General features: G+C 35.0%; 1 protein-coding gene across 1 annotated transcript in view; it reads right to left on the bottom strand.

Moving 5' to 3' along the window:
• The window catches only part of Usp5 (ubiquitin specific protease 5), a 28,466-nt gene extending 27,454 nt beyond the window's left edge, over positions 1-1,012 (bottom strand). The window contains exon 1 of the mRNA XM_069834644.1: positions 802-1,012. Coding sequence (XP_069690745.1) covers positions 802-906 — 105 coding nt within the window. The 5' untranslated portion in view covers positions 907-1,012. The remainder of the gene's footprint in view (positions 1-801) is intronic.
• Positions 1,013-15,751: the final 14,739 nt, after the last annotated feature.

Raw genomic sequence — 15,751 nt, 5'->3', positions numbered from 1 at the left:
ATATTTTTTAAAGTTGCAGATACCGATATATTACTTATAGAGATCTACGTAGGCCTAACAAAAATAACCCTATACGAATGGCCTATGTCTGTAATCTCTTTCAGTCTATAGAAGCTCAATCTGGTCCAAATTAAACTATCCACTTTTATTGTCATTTTATTTCTTTCTTTGAAATTTTGTAATTATGTTTTACTTTCATATCTCAAACCACAAATGTGCAACCGTCAATACTTTCACATTTAAGTTGCTCGATGTTTATTCATATACCTAAATAATATTCGGCTCTTACCAGATGCAATCAAAAGTGCACAACCAAGTGACAACCGAATGGTGGTTCCGCTTTGGTATCTGAGGTTACCGGTACATTTTAGGTTGTCGTTCCGCTATGTTATTTGAGGTTAAGTGTTCATTTGACAGTAATAACTGAATTTAAATTCAATGTGTGGCAGCTACAGTAATTATTCTATCATATTTACTTTACATTGCAATAGACAAAAAAAAAATCAGTAATTACACTGCAAGCATAATTAACCGACAAGGTATGACAATTCAAACTTTCTGCCGTAGGCAGTGTCTTCAATCAATAGTCTAAATTACCTCCTTGGATCCTCCTTACCTTGTTTATATACACAAAATTGTATAAAAGTAAATGATACGCAAATCTAATGCGATGAAATATAAAAATAAAACATAATTCATGTGAAGATTGGTGCAAAGAAAGTATAGTCCCATTTGTCACATCGATTCTTCGTAAATTTCATACATATATGTATATATTTCTTCGGAATGAAATTAACTTACGGGAGTGTCGAACGAGAACACGCATTCATCTTTGTATATCTTCTGCGAATTTCCAGGAATTCTGATACTATTCAAATGTGGCGTTAATAACTCTATAGCAGCCATATCCCGATTTCTTATATTTCTCTTCGTGGTGATTTGGGTAACAGAAACAACCTACCACTTTGATTATGTCCGGCAACCAAAGATTCCGGTAACCTGCAACTCATCAGCAAGTTCTACTTGCTACCAAAAGATTGCACTATATTTCGATTTCAATTATCGAAACAAATCAAATTCGATACTTTGTGAAGACTTGTCAGCTAGTGCTATCTTACGGAGCGATAACATATTATTACAAAATTTTTACGCTCGATGACGTGCGTGAGGAAGGAAGAAGGGCGTTGATGTCTTGAAAGAAAACTTGATTTCAGTTTCAACAGAATGAACAAACAAAATACATATATTAAACAACCCTTAAATCCTTACCTAACTCGGTAACTATTATACATTATGTGCAGTATTTTTTTAGCTTAAATATTCTTACTCAGAACAGCGGGGCCAATATGCACTATTTCTGGTATTAAATGTTACTCTAATTATTGGTTCTATTACGTATTTTATAAAATAATACATTATTTACTGTTAGTAGGAAACAACGTTTTGTAGTTATAAAATTATATTACTTGTCGAAAGCAAATTACTTTGTCATTTTAACTTCTTTAATGTGTACTATGACCTTTAAATCAATAAAAAAGAGGGAAATTGAAGAGTCCGAATTTTAGATATTGGCGTATCTTAACTCTTTCAACACACTTATGTTATTTGTCGGGCATGTAATATGTGTTGACGGCAAGCAGTGGTTAGTAACGTCCTTGTGTTCTCAAAATACGCTTCATACTTGCTCACTGCCTGATGAGTCATCATGACGTCACTTTACCCAGTGGTGACGTAATACTGGTCGGCATGTGATCGAAACGTTATCCATAAATTACGTCACGCTTCAAGGGATGGTTCGGGATGATTCGGGGTCCAACCCATTTAAATTAAAGTCGCACAGTTGTTAACCTCTTTCTTCGTGATCCCCGCAGAATGTTGCACACATGGTTAGTTTATCTATCTGCCTGGTTTACCACATTTCCTCCCGGGCGCCGATTCATCTTTTAAGGCCTTAACATAAAAGTTAAAATTATGTGTAACTTCGCACTTCGTGAAAGAGCTGAGATTATACAGTATATACATCTGACATAAATAATTACAGAGTAGATTATACCAAAACGCGTAGTCACTTCTGAACGTAAAAACTTTCCGCGCATTTTCATATACGTATATTTATGATGTGATGACCTTTGACATATCTAACTAGATTGTTTGTGAACTGAGTATCACGTTATACGCTATGCGCAGGGTAAACTTTGATCTTGAAAGGCTAAACAGAAATTATATTCAATTTCATTAAAGGCTATAACTGATGTAGGCATGCAAAGTGTGTTCAAATTCGCAAAGTAATTACCGGTACTTAATCATTGTATAATTTAATTTAGATTGCTAATGTAGGAATATGTTCACCCATGAAAAGTTCTAAATGCCCAGTAATTTCGTAGCATTTTTTATACTATTAATTCTATCCCCTACTTCCGCTTCATCCTTAGGCCAGAGGTTGGACATTCTGCATACTACGTGTATATTAAATTAAGAATACAAGAGTAACATATTGACATTATTTACTATTTTCAGTTTGCTTATTGTCTTCATGCACCCTTCCTAAACATATACGTAAAATGTTTACTTGCTTTTACCGTACACTGAAAAATCAAGATGTGTAAAATTTGTGTTTCTTGTACAAACAAAAGCAAACGATTTAAAATCAGTGCGTTCTATACTTCATATAGAGCTCACTGTTTAAAATCACCTACGAAGATACACGTTTAAACAATCGAAAATTGTAAATTTATAGTTGAACGGAGAAGTAAAGGAACGATGCTTTTATGACTTCGCAGGTAGAAGAAAGAGGTCCATTTTAATTTCTTCAGTAGGCTTTTTTTTTAATCGTGGCTCAAAGAGGCACCAAACGTTAACTTTCTTAGATTTGTGAAATTTTTCATAAGTTCGAAGGCTGAAGACAAGTGCTTTTTTTAAGTTCGATTTCTCTTGCAGTTCACAATTCTCGTTACATTGTGGCGTCGATATCGCATAATTATCATCCTATAGACTGCTCGTAGCCCCTGTAGTTCACAAGAATCATTCAACATTTATACATAGAGAAAGAGCTCCACGTGACTTCGTCACAGTCTACTTTATACAGTCACGAAGCTTGAGTTTTGAGGGTGCTATAAACAATAGACTGTGCCGATACTATTTCGCATTGTCTGTAATGAGGCGATATTATCGATCCTAGTGGTGAGCAACTATCTATGTATGCATATTTACTACGTATTGAGCTTCGTGACTGTATATACTAGACTGTGACTTCGTCTTACGTACATATATTATATGTAAACAACTTCTCAACAACATGGCCTCTTATTCTTTCATTTTACGAAGTATAAAATAAGAGCGTATTATAATGTGTAAATAATAACTTTCCAGGTTCTCAAGAATATAGCATTCCTGATATTAGAAAAATAGTTTTCGATATGTCTACATGTACCGCACAGCGACTTTCTCCTAAACTGTTGGACGGATTTTGTTCGTACAGTAATGTATGATATATTCAGTATTTATGAGTTATTAAATCGGAAATGATATGAAAGGAATACATTCATTTTTATTAAAATTAATGTGCCTTTATTTGAAATAAATAATATAAAATGACCGTTCACTCCAGATAGGCCTATTTTTTTTAAAATTATTTATTACCTACGAAAGATTTCCGGGATTTTCCCTCAACCAACTGAAGCAGAATTGCTAGGTAACTTTCGGTTTTGGACCTCGGACTCATTTAGGAAATCATTAATTCATATACCATTATCATCATCTGTGGTCCGTACTACAACCCGGGTTAAGTTCACGGTGATGCGTGCTGTACTTGTAGTACAAGAGCGCAGTCGTTAGGCTACAAGTATCATTCACAGAACAGGAGTGCAGTGAAAGCCTTAGGGTCCCTCTTCCGTAAAAGAGAAAAAAATATATGAAAGATAGAGTAGGCTAATACAGGAAATGGTGTGGGTAGTAATCTGATACCCTTATGTATGTATTTCGGATTAATTAATCATTTTCATAATTGTAGCTTCAATCAGACACTCCTTCGAACAAGAAAAAGTTTCAAAATGTCTACTCGAATGATACCCTCCCTCAGAAAAAAATCAATTTAACTCTGTCACGAAAATGTAGCAAAATATTCAATTGTTGGCGAAAAATAATTAATATTTTAGAGTTGTATCTGAAATTGTGAACCTTTTAGGCCAATATTAACACACACACGCACGCATGGACACACGAAATCATTTAAAAAATCCTTGTGGCCTCAACCGTTATGGAAATGGAATAAAGAAGAGGCTCTATTTTTCTTTAACTCAGGCATGTCAAGAAGAAGAGCAAGGTTACGAACGGTTGTCTATCAGAGTGCACTTTGTGAGCATTGTGGTCTCAGTGAGAGTAGAGTCAATAGGGGGGGTTACGTTGTACAGGGAATAAGTTACTCTTAATAAAAATTATTTCACATTATAACACAAACAATTTGAAATATTACTATAATGTGAATGTCACTACCCATTCATGAATAAATCCGCAGTAAGCTATATCCTTGCACCTTTTTAAAATCTTTATACGAGTTTATTGAGGAATTTTTTCAAAATAAAACTAAAATAATTCAAATCTCTTTCGTTTTTATACATACACAAAAATACGGATTTGTCCTTATTCGTGAAAGTTTCAACCTTCTAAATTTTTATGATATTCTCTAGAAATAATTCTTTCAATGTCAATCTTGCTGGAAACTATCCTAATAATGGACTCTATGTGAGAATCTGTCAAATGTGGTCTTCGCCTAGTTTTGTTGAGATTCATTTGTAAAAAAAAATTGTTCGCACTGTTCTCAAATATTGACATTACTTCTGCAAACTTACGAGCGAGATGGAATTTAAACAAATAAATAATAAGCACATAAAAGTTTTATAATTGTTAACAACACAGTGTTGTAACTTCTACAAGTAGTTAGATTTTCAACATTTCAGTAAAATTTTGGACTACTTATAGCTTCAAATGTTTTTTTTAAATCGTCAATAATTTTCATCCTATCATCTTCCGCGACATTCTTGTATTAATGTGAATTACATACATTGTAATGTCCCTTTACATTAAATTTCTTCCAGATACTGTAATGTGTTTTTTACACATTATACATTGTGCATCTCCATTTTGATTGCGGCTTCAAAACTTGAATAACCAATCTTCATGCTAAGATTGAACAATAGCTACTGCTGATTCTAGAACTAGCAGTGCGATTTAAGTGTCAAATTAACAGTTCTTATAATTACACTGATATCCCTAACGTAATTTAATCGTATAATGAACAAAAATGGATCAGCTTCCCATAGATTAATATTATTTATTTCCTTCTCCATTATATTTATATTATTCAATTCTATAAATTATTTCTCATATACCCCAATTAAAATTTTAACAGAAAAATAAAGAATGTCAAAATCATAAATTGCAAATGATAAGCAATCTATTTTCAGTATTTGATCCATCAACAAATAAGTTAATTTATCATTAAACTGAATTAGTACTCAATTTGTTTTATTATATTTATTATTTTCTTTATTTTTAGAATTTTTTATTTTATTTTATTTTTTTAGGTTTTTATTTTATTCTGAGTGATATAATTTATTTTAATTGCTCCAGCAAGTATTAGTAGTGACAACAATACATTAATAGGGCTGTAATAGCTACGGCTCAGACAAATAGTACCTAACAAATTCAATGAAGGAGGAGCAACTCTATTACAAGATTTTTATACAAATCATCATATAGTTCTTCTAAGTATAAATCCCATCAAACTCTTATTAATTAATAAACTTCGTCTACCTAAACGCTCATAAGCAGGGAAGGAAGTTCATGCCCTAAAAACTTGAAGAACATGTATGAATTTATGCCGTAAAAATAGATAAATATGCTACAAAATATGCATTATCAGTCTGAGATTATTTTAACAGAATAATAAGGTGTAGGTAACTTACGTTTAGTCTATGGATTTTGAAGTGCTTGCCTCATTGTTGAATGCTACATTTATGCTGTTACAATTCACAACTAAGCAATGACGTATGTTTTCTGTTGTCATTCTTCGCCTGTTGTCTCTCAGCATAGCTTTGTAGCGCGAAAAACTTCGTTCTACGTCACAAGAAGTAAGAGGGGCTTGCACAAAAGCTGTGAGCTGTTCTATAGAAAATTTTGTCGGTTTTTGGGGTGTTTTTCTTTCGAGAATATCTTGAATTTCTTTAAGTTGATAATAGCCAGGGTTTTTGAAAAGAATATTTGCTGTTTTCTCGTTCACTTTATCTCTTACATTTTCTGGAACTGATGTTAAACTGGATATTGTTCTATCGAAATCTGCTAAAGACTGCAGTAAAGGAATACCAATTGCTAACTTGAGAGGCTCCTTATGAGGTCGTCATCGTTACGTTCAAAATTCATAAACATAAATTGGTAGTGCAAGTCTACCCGAACCCGGAACAATTTTCCCCTTGAAATTATTCATAAATTGGTCGTGTTTACGAGGTTACATACTTTTAAAAGTGAGGGAAAGACAAATAAACATACATAATATGCAGTTTCCCTGCTTCTTCTTCTTCTTCTTCTTCTTCTTCTTCTTCTTCTTCTTCTTCTTCTTCTTCAGTAGGTGCTACAACTTCGTCGAAGTTTTGACCTTCTCAATTAATTTACGCCATTCTTTTCTGTTATGAACAAGATTTGGCCAATTCTTTACATTCAGTGTTTTCAAATCGTTGGTTATGTTTTCCTTCCATCTACTTTTTGGTCTTCCTTTTACTCTTTTTCTGATGGGGTTCCATTTATATATTTTCTTAACTGTTTTACCTTCGTCCATACGATTGATATGGCCAAACCATGCCGTCCTTTGCGCTTTGATATAGTTTACTATGTATTGGTTTTGTATTAAAATATTTAACTCTTTATTATTTCTAATTCTCCACTCGTCGTTTGCATCTTTTATTGGGCCAAATATCTTCGTAATATTTTCCTTTAAAAACCCCGGAGCTTTTGCTTAGACAATTCAGTTAGGGTCCAGGTTTCACTTGCATATGTTACAATTGGTCTTATTACTGTTAAATATAGTCTTAATTTTGCATGTTTGGATGCGTATTTGCTTTTGAATAGGTTGAGATTTGCAAAGTATGCTTTATTTGCCATAACAATTCTATTGTTTATTTCTTCCTCGAGATTGTTTTCGTCGTTTACTATTGATTCCATGTATTTGAAGGAGTTTACTCCTTCAAAAATAGTATTATCCATCTGTAAGTTTTCTGGTTCATTATTTTTGGTTGAACATTTAAAACATTTTGTCTTCTTTGCATTTATGATTAATCCATATTATGCTGATTCTTCCATTAAAGTTTCGAGCTTTTCAATTAATGCTTTCTTTGATCTTGCTATTAGTAGTATATCGTCTGCATATGCTGTACATTGTACCAATCTTGTGCTTATATTACCTCTAATCTCTAGTTGTTTGATTATCAAGTCCACCACTAGTATGAACTGGGTTGCAGAAAGCGGATCTCCTTGTTTAACTCCTCTGTTAATTTGAAAACTGTCACTTAGTTTGTTATTTATTTTAACCACCGCTGTTATATTTGCTAGCGTTATGTTAATCAGTCTGATTTTTTCGGGGATATTTTATATAGTTGTAATTCTTCAATACTTTTGTTCCTTTTAACTGAGTCGAAGGCTTGCGTATAATTAATAAATACGTTGTATAATTCCATATTATATTCTCTACATTTTTCGAAGATTTGCCTTAGTATAAAGATATTATCAATTGTGGATCTTCCTTTTCGGAATCCCATTTGCGCGTCCTCCAAGTCTTTCTCTATGATGTTTATTACTCTATTATTTAGAATACAGGAAAATATTTTATATGCTGTATAGCATATTGGTCTATAGTTCACACAGTTTAGTCTGTCCCCATTTTTATAGATCGGGACTATTATTCCTTCAGACCATTGATTTGAGATCTGTTCTTTTTCCCAAATTTCAGTTAACAGTTTATACATTTTTATTTTAAGAGTTCTTCCCCCTTTCTTAATCAATTCTGGTGGTATACCATCTGATCCTGCAGATTTATTCGTTTTAAAATTATTTATAAAGTAACAGACTTCATTTAAGTTTCCCTGCATAAATGTTAAAATATGATGCTTTTATAAATAAAGGCAAAATATGCACTTTTATGCACAATAAAAGTAACATCATTGTATTTAGAAATTTGTGATTCATACAGATAATCTTTCAGCATATTCACACAACGATAGAGAACAAATATGCAAATGCATGAACTTCCTTTCCCTACTCATAAGAAATATTAGCCAAACAAAATAATGTCAGTGCCACCTCAATCAGACATAATAAAGTGAAATACAAATGATTCTGCGTTTATTTCAGGCTGCTTTGCAAGATGAATGACGATATGTTGTTAAATTTAATACATTTATTTGTTAATAGAGTGTGTCAAAATGTCAAAAATGGTGCTACAACTACCGAGAGATAGGTTTATGCGTTAATCCTAATAAATCAAATGCGAACCATATTAAAAAGGCAAACTCATGGAAGTAATGTGTCAGGTGATTTTGTCATTCCTGCTCTCTCTCTCTCTCTCTCTCTCTCTCTAAAAAAGATCAAGTTCATTACCTCGAAGCCACTTTTCCCTTTGAACTAAAATTCAACTCGACTTCTGTAAAAAAAACCTAAGCTCCAAATTAGAAATTCTTACTTCACTACTTTTGTTGCAGTCCGATCATAAGTTTCAAGTTCTGAACACTTGTATTTCACCATCTATGATATATTATACTTTCCAGACAATCCGTCCAGAAATGGTTCCAACATATTTTCTCAGTGATGTTGACAAAAAAATAAAAAAGATCCGTGGCGCTACAGCCCATGAAAGGCCAAGACCGATCAGCCGGCTGCTGGCCTCACGTCCATATACCGAAGCAGAGGTGGACGATCATCCAACCAGAATGGAGGTATCGTGTGGTTAGCACGATGATCCCACCAGCCGTTATAGCTGATTTGCGAAACCGGATTTTCGCTACCCATCGTAGCTCCCCAAGTGCATCACGATGCTGGGTAGGCACCGTCCCCATACACTGGCCGAAATTTCATGGGAAAATTTCTTCTCTCATGAGGACTCGAACCAGCGCGCATTCCGGAACGTGAGTCCTAGGCAGGATGCCTTAGACCACGACGCCACGGCGGGACGTGATGGTGACAAACTCATCAGAAAATTTCAAGTTTCAATTTCTGAACACTTGTATTTCACCATCTGTGATACATCCTGCAACATCTAGGACTTCAAGAGAGAGAATACTTCATTGATAAAGACACGCAACTATTGGCTACACGGTAAATAAAGCTGGAGCTTAGAAACAAGGGATATCATAAATGGTGCACTTTACCACATAAAGGGAAAGGAGTGGCTCTATTTAATGAATAATACACCTTGAACAGTTGGATCCGAAATCATGAAAGTTTATCGGTTAACGAATGGCGTGACCCATCATAACTTTTCATTCTGCAAAAGAATTGTTCGGATCAAATTTCTGCACATTTGAAGGATAAAACTAAGCTTCTTTTAATTTTGAATATTTATTATCATAATACACTGCTTTCTTAAATTGACTGAGCACATTGGGAATTGAAGCAACGACTTTACCAAAACATGCTACGAAATGTTTAATATAAATACTTTTGTCTTGAAAAGGAAACAAAAACGAGCAAAATCCAAGTTTTCGCAGTAATATAGCTACTTATAGAACTATAAAATTTCTTCGTAACTACTCACAGTCGGACTCATAAGAATTTAAAAAATCGAAATTATTTTAGAAATGAAATCTGCAAGTGTCAGTGTTCTGCATCTTCGTGAGTTATTCCGTACAATGCGACGTAATGTAACACAAACAATATATAGATAAAGTAAATAATATATCGATAAGTATTTGCAATGCAACTGTATTGGAAACACTTAGATCTACATTTCGTGCATCCGTATAATGTTAATGTGTTCTGATGTAGGCCTAATATTTATTATCGTGTTATTTATCAAATTTGCTAATATTACTTTTTTTATATTTAATTTGTTTAATGTGAGAACATAACGTAACTGCAGACCGAGACCTAAGTTATACACTATTTTCATATGCCAAGTTTCCCTGAATTGTTTCTATTTAAATGTTTGCGAATCATCAATATTAAACATATTTTTACTTATAATTAAGGTACTCCAGAAAATTGATCATATTCATAGCGAAAACAAGGTCGGAATAAGCGTGTTTACCACGGAAATATTCAAGAAGGGCAATATTATTACTCTTATTTCGATCCGCATTGAATTGTCAAAATTGCTATTATAGTAATTACGTGATTAGCAGAAAATGTTTTCGCGCACTATTTTACCTCTTCGAAAAAGATTTGAATAATGAAACGCTGAAAATATCCTACATTAATTTATATCAGAGGTTTCAGTCATGCCGACCATAAGCAAAGAAGATATATAAAATAAACCCACATTATAGTTTGTTACACTCGGTAGCGGATTTCCCATTTCTGATAACGGCAGTCTTTTACAAGGACAGCAGCATATCGAAAGCTTGTATAGTCGTGCCTGATTATGCATTCTTTGTCGAGTCGGAAAGAAAGTCCTCTCTTCTGTTTGTGTTTTATGTTTTATGCCATCTTTTTCATAAAACTGTTCAAGTACAGCATAAAAATCCTTGTAAAACAAAACCAGACATATCAAGATTTCAGTGGACTTTACAGTGTTTTAGTCTTGACTTAGAAATCAATAAACAGAAAGTACCAACATATTTTTAGATGCTTACATCTCCGTAGTAGAGCAGATTCGACTAATTTCGTGATACTAAGGTTTTAGCGCAAAAATAAAGTTCAAATTAAAAAAGGTCAGTGATTTTAATGTGTGTGTGTGTGTGTGTGTGTGTGTGTATGTATGTATGTATGTATGTATGTATGTATGTATGTATGTTTAGTCAACAGTCCGAAGACTTGTTGGAACATCACAAGTGATACCAATAAGGCATCACTCATGAGGCAAATAAGCCAGAAGATAATGGGTTAGGGTGGCCAGTTCCTTCCTCCCTCCATTGCATACATCGTTGACTATATTTCACTAATCAGACTTAAGATATACACAACAATTGTTCTTCCTCTGACACCATCAAGTCGTTTTGGTTACCTGTAACTAATTTAAGCTGTTTAAGATTTGTAGAATTCTGGTGTAGGGGAAATACAAAGCCGGGTTCCACCCTAGGCATTCTGTCAATCTATTATTTCCTCTTGAGATAAGAGGCATGGGCTGGGAACTGTCCTCGTTTGGGTGGACTCATTGTAGTACTTGAAATGAATGATGTGCATGCCCTAAGGCCCACCGTACTACAGACTCCTCTGCGGGCCACCCCCGAACTCCCCTACAGTCTGCAGAATCCCTTTTACCTTTCCACGTAAGCCTACTGATGACTTTGGTCGGAAAGCGAACCTCATTTACGCGTGCTAACTCCAACATTAAATTTTTAGTAGGTAATTTTACGACGCTTTATCAACATCTTAGGTTATTTAGCGTCTGAATGAGATGAAGGTGATAATGCCGGTGAAATGAGTCCGGGGTCCAGCACAGAAAGTTAACCAAGATTCGCTCATATTGAGTTGAGTGAAAACCCCGGAAAAAACCTCAACCAAGTAACTTGCCCCTACCGGGAATCGAACCCGGGTCACCTGGTTTCCCGGCCAGACGCGCTAACCGTTACTCCACAGGTGTGGGCAATAATGGAATAAGACAGACTGTTACAGTAAACGGAGAGCGCTACTACAGCATGTTACAGAACTGCGTCATCCCTAGACTGAGGAATCACGATATGGAAAACATAATCTTCATGCAAGATGGCGCTCCACCTCACATCTTTATCCCTGCAAAACAATTAATAACCAGATGTTTGGCGATCGTGTCATCAGTAGGCACTTTCCAACAATGTGGCCTCCGCGATCTCCAGATTTCAATCCGGCCGACTTTTGGTTGTGGGGTTGCCTTAAAGAACGAGTTTTCCTGACATTTCTAACAACCGTACTGCAACTGAAAGATGCCATCTCGCAAGAAATTGTCAATTTTCCAAGACATTTTCTGCAAAATGCTGTGCATGGTGTCGCAGGCAGAATGCTGTACGTTGAACAAGAGAACGGCGGACATCTTCCTAATGTTTTATAAACCCCGTTGTTTGTCCAACACTGTGATGTTTTTGTTTTTTCCCTATCTCAAATATTATAGTATTTATAGCGGTTTAATATTTGAACTGACTTTTGAAATACCCTACACAGTAAATTCCTATTGACATCACCATAATATGCTTTCTCATAATCTAAGAACAAGATGTACCTATAGCAGTAAGTTATACTCTCTCCCTTTTTCAACCATCTGTTGTATTGTGAAAATGACATCAACACAACTACGTCCTTTTCGAATTCCATACTGCTATTTTTCTAATTGTTCTTCAATATATTTAAGTAATCTCTTATTCTTCTCTAATTTCCACATTAATTTTTAGGGCCATTTATGTGAACATTAATTACTAAACCTCTTTCCGAGTCATGTGGTATTTTACTTTTACTACAAATATTATTAAACAATTACAATAATCGTACTTTCATTTCATTTCCTCCATAATTAAATAATTCTATAGTTAAATTACCTATACCCGGGCTATTCCTATTTTTTGTCTTTCTAAGTAGGTACTTCTTCTAATTAATTGTAAGACTCAACATATTTTCAACTTCAGTTTCTGTTCTCGGGCTGAGGCAGTACGGTCTACCTGTCAGCGTCGAATTCAACCAAGTCACCTGCCGGACTTGAACAATCATTGCGTATAGGGTCTTTTGTGAACATCTAGACACGCAAAGGATAAAATGATAATTTTGGGATCAATTTATGTAATTTTTATTCTAATTTTTTCCTCTAATATGTATGGATATGTTTTCCATACAATTCACATATCTGATGTCAAAGAGATCACTTTATATTTCTGTATTTAAAAAATACAAATCGATACCGAAGTATAAACTTCTCCCATAATGAGAGGGATTTGGACATAGTATGACAAACATATGAAACACTTCAAAACGCGCTATTTATAACACAAATTTTGCTCCTGAAATATACCTAAATATTGTATAATATTACTCACATTGGTCATATGTGAATTTTTCATCGGTGCTATTTTTCACTCACGCCTCGTGAAACCATTTTTGGCATTCTTCAACACATTGAAACCAAAGTTCTGTAGCATTGTCATCGCAATAATACGCACTATATGCTGCACAATATTTTTTGGATTATCCATATTGTTTGATGTACTAGTTTTCTCGTCATATAGCCTACCCCGAGCGTTTTTTTCCCCCTGCAATTGTTTCTTATAACGTCTGAGTCTTGCAGTTTTCTCGTTTGCCACCGGATGAAGTGTTAGCAGCGGAACTGGCGACAGTTACTTAAAGGAAGTTTCAGTAGGTGAGAAAATAGCCGAGCATAAATGTTCTTGCGCAGATGATGTCTGTGATGTTCTTGTGGGAGTGGTAATGTCTTCTTCAACGCGAATTTCACATCAATTTTCGGCTAAAACCAGATCGTACTCAAACATGTTATCCTGTAGTGTAATACGTCAGTAATTCTCTTACGTCATTAATTGTAAATCCCTATATCCTTTAGAATCAAGGCGAAGGATCTGCCGAACTAATTGGTCTTCCATGTTTGTATCGAGAGTTGTGACTTTCCCTATTTGCCCGATATCAGTGAAAATTAAAATATGAAGTTTAATTAAGATTGGTTCAATGGAAGATGAATAATTTCATACATGCAGGTAGACACACAGACAGAAAAATAGATAGATGGACAAAGTGACACTGAAAAGTTCTATGAAGGATTGCGAACTCTCCTAAGACAGACCTCTAGGACACCTAAGAAGGACCACAAGCGAAATCGACACATGTCGAAATCTCCCTACAACACAGTGTAGAAATCTCCCCGTGTTACACCTTCATTTAAAAGACGACAGCAAACCCGAAACAAAGATAACTTTTTTAGAATAATCACTTTGACTCCTTTACTAACTTGTAAAATGTATATATAATGATTTGTGCATCTACTAATATCACACATGTCCAGTCAAAGTATAATAAACTGAAGATGGTATATTATATTTCATGACCGAAAAGAAAAGTGTAACTCACAAATATTAGGGGAGAGTCGGGTAGTATCGGACATCGGGTAATATCGGACAGTGAGTTTCTTTCATCTACCACACGGTGATAGTACCTGATTGATATGGTTACGTTTCTGTGATGTCGCATAGAGAAACGTAACCATGACATTCAGGTACTACCATATGGTGGTAGATGAAAGAAACGCACTGTCCGATACTACCCGATGTCCGATACTACCCGACTCTCCCCTATGTTTATTGCTTTCTGTGAACGTTAAACATAAGTTGAGCCACGAGATTCACTCATAAGATATTACAAACAAGATCTCATATTGTTCTAACTTTTTTCACTAGAAACATAACTCATAATGCCTACTTTTCTTAAAAGTGTCGAGATGTCCCAAATGTCGAGATCTCCCAGAATGACCCTATAGCTATAGGAAGCACAATGGGCCAAAGCGTACCTAAGTGTACATATCCGTCCCGGATCCAGCCCTCGTAAAGCCAAGTCAAGCTAATACTTCTATCAGAGATTAGACTTCATCCAAGTCTATAGCTGAACTTTTTTCGTCGTAAAATTATCCGAACACAGCAACCTGGATCGGCACGTGGCCGGATTTCCATATAAGACAATCCAAGATATCACATTGACAACTAACATTCATACTCTAAGCGGGATTACACATACAAATCTGCGACCGTGACTTCAACACAGCATCAAAGCTGCACCTTAGCTACTTCGTATACCAAGGCCGCGTTCTGCACTATTTATTTGTAATGTGCTGGATACTGATAAAAGAAGCCAAATACAAGTCTGTTTTAATGTTACTGTTTTGAGTGAAACTTTAGGACTAAACCACACTGCATGAAACAAAACAATTTCAGGCTGATTGGAACTTATTCAGACGGTTTGCTACAACCATCTAGCCCTTGATAAGCAGGTTCGAGTCTGTCACATGAACGTGTCTCAGCAGAGGTTAATGACCATCCAACCAGTACGAAGGTAACGTGTGGCCAGAACGATGATCCCTCTACAGCATGGATGGGCATCGTGCCTCACTTGAGAAATAATGCCTCACTGACATTTACAGAGCTTATCGCTCTGAGTGACATCACCTTCACAGTCCCCGTTCCTCCCTTACGCAGCTCCTAGGCGTGGGCAGGTTCTATATCAGTTTCATAAGCAATATCAGTGGTGGCATAATGGCATTATCAAAGCAGTGTGTACGCGTTAGAAAACGATTATTTCATGAGCAATGGGAGGAAGAGTTTTTTTGCTGTTTAGAAGGGGAGAACATACGATGTATGTTATGCTCGAAAATCCTATTAGGTATTAATAAATTTAATATACAACAACATTACTCCTTATATCATAAAGAACATGCTGAATTAGAAGGTAAGACAAATTAAATGCTATTTTTCGTACTATTCCGAAGAAAATTTATGATCTTAACATTTGCATAGTATACTAAATACAACATTACACCTTAAACACGCTGCATTAAAAGGTAGCCTACGAGGAATTAAATGTTGTTTGTACG

The sequence above is a fragment of the Periplaneta americana genome, chromosome 9, assembly GCF_040183065.1.
Source record: "Periplaneta americana isolate PAMFEO1 chromosome 9, P.americana_PAMFEO1_priV1, whole genome shotgun sequence".
In the NCBI taxonomy this organism is placed as follows: Eukaryota; Metazoa; Arthropoda; class Insecta; order Blattodea; family Blattidae; genus Periplaneta; species Periplaneta americana.
This window is presented reverse-complemented; position numbering and strand designations above follow the sequence as displayed.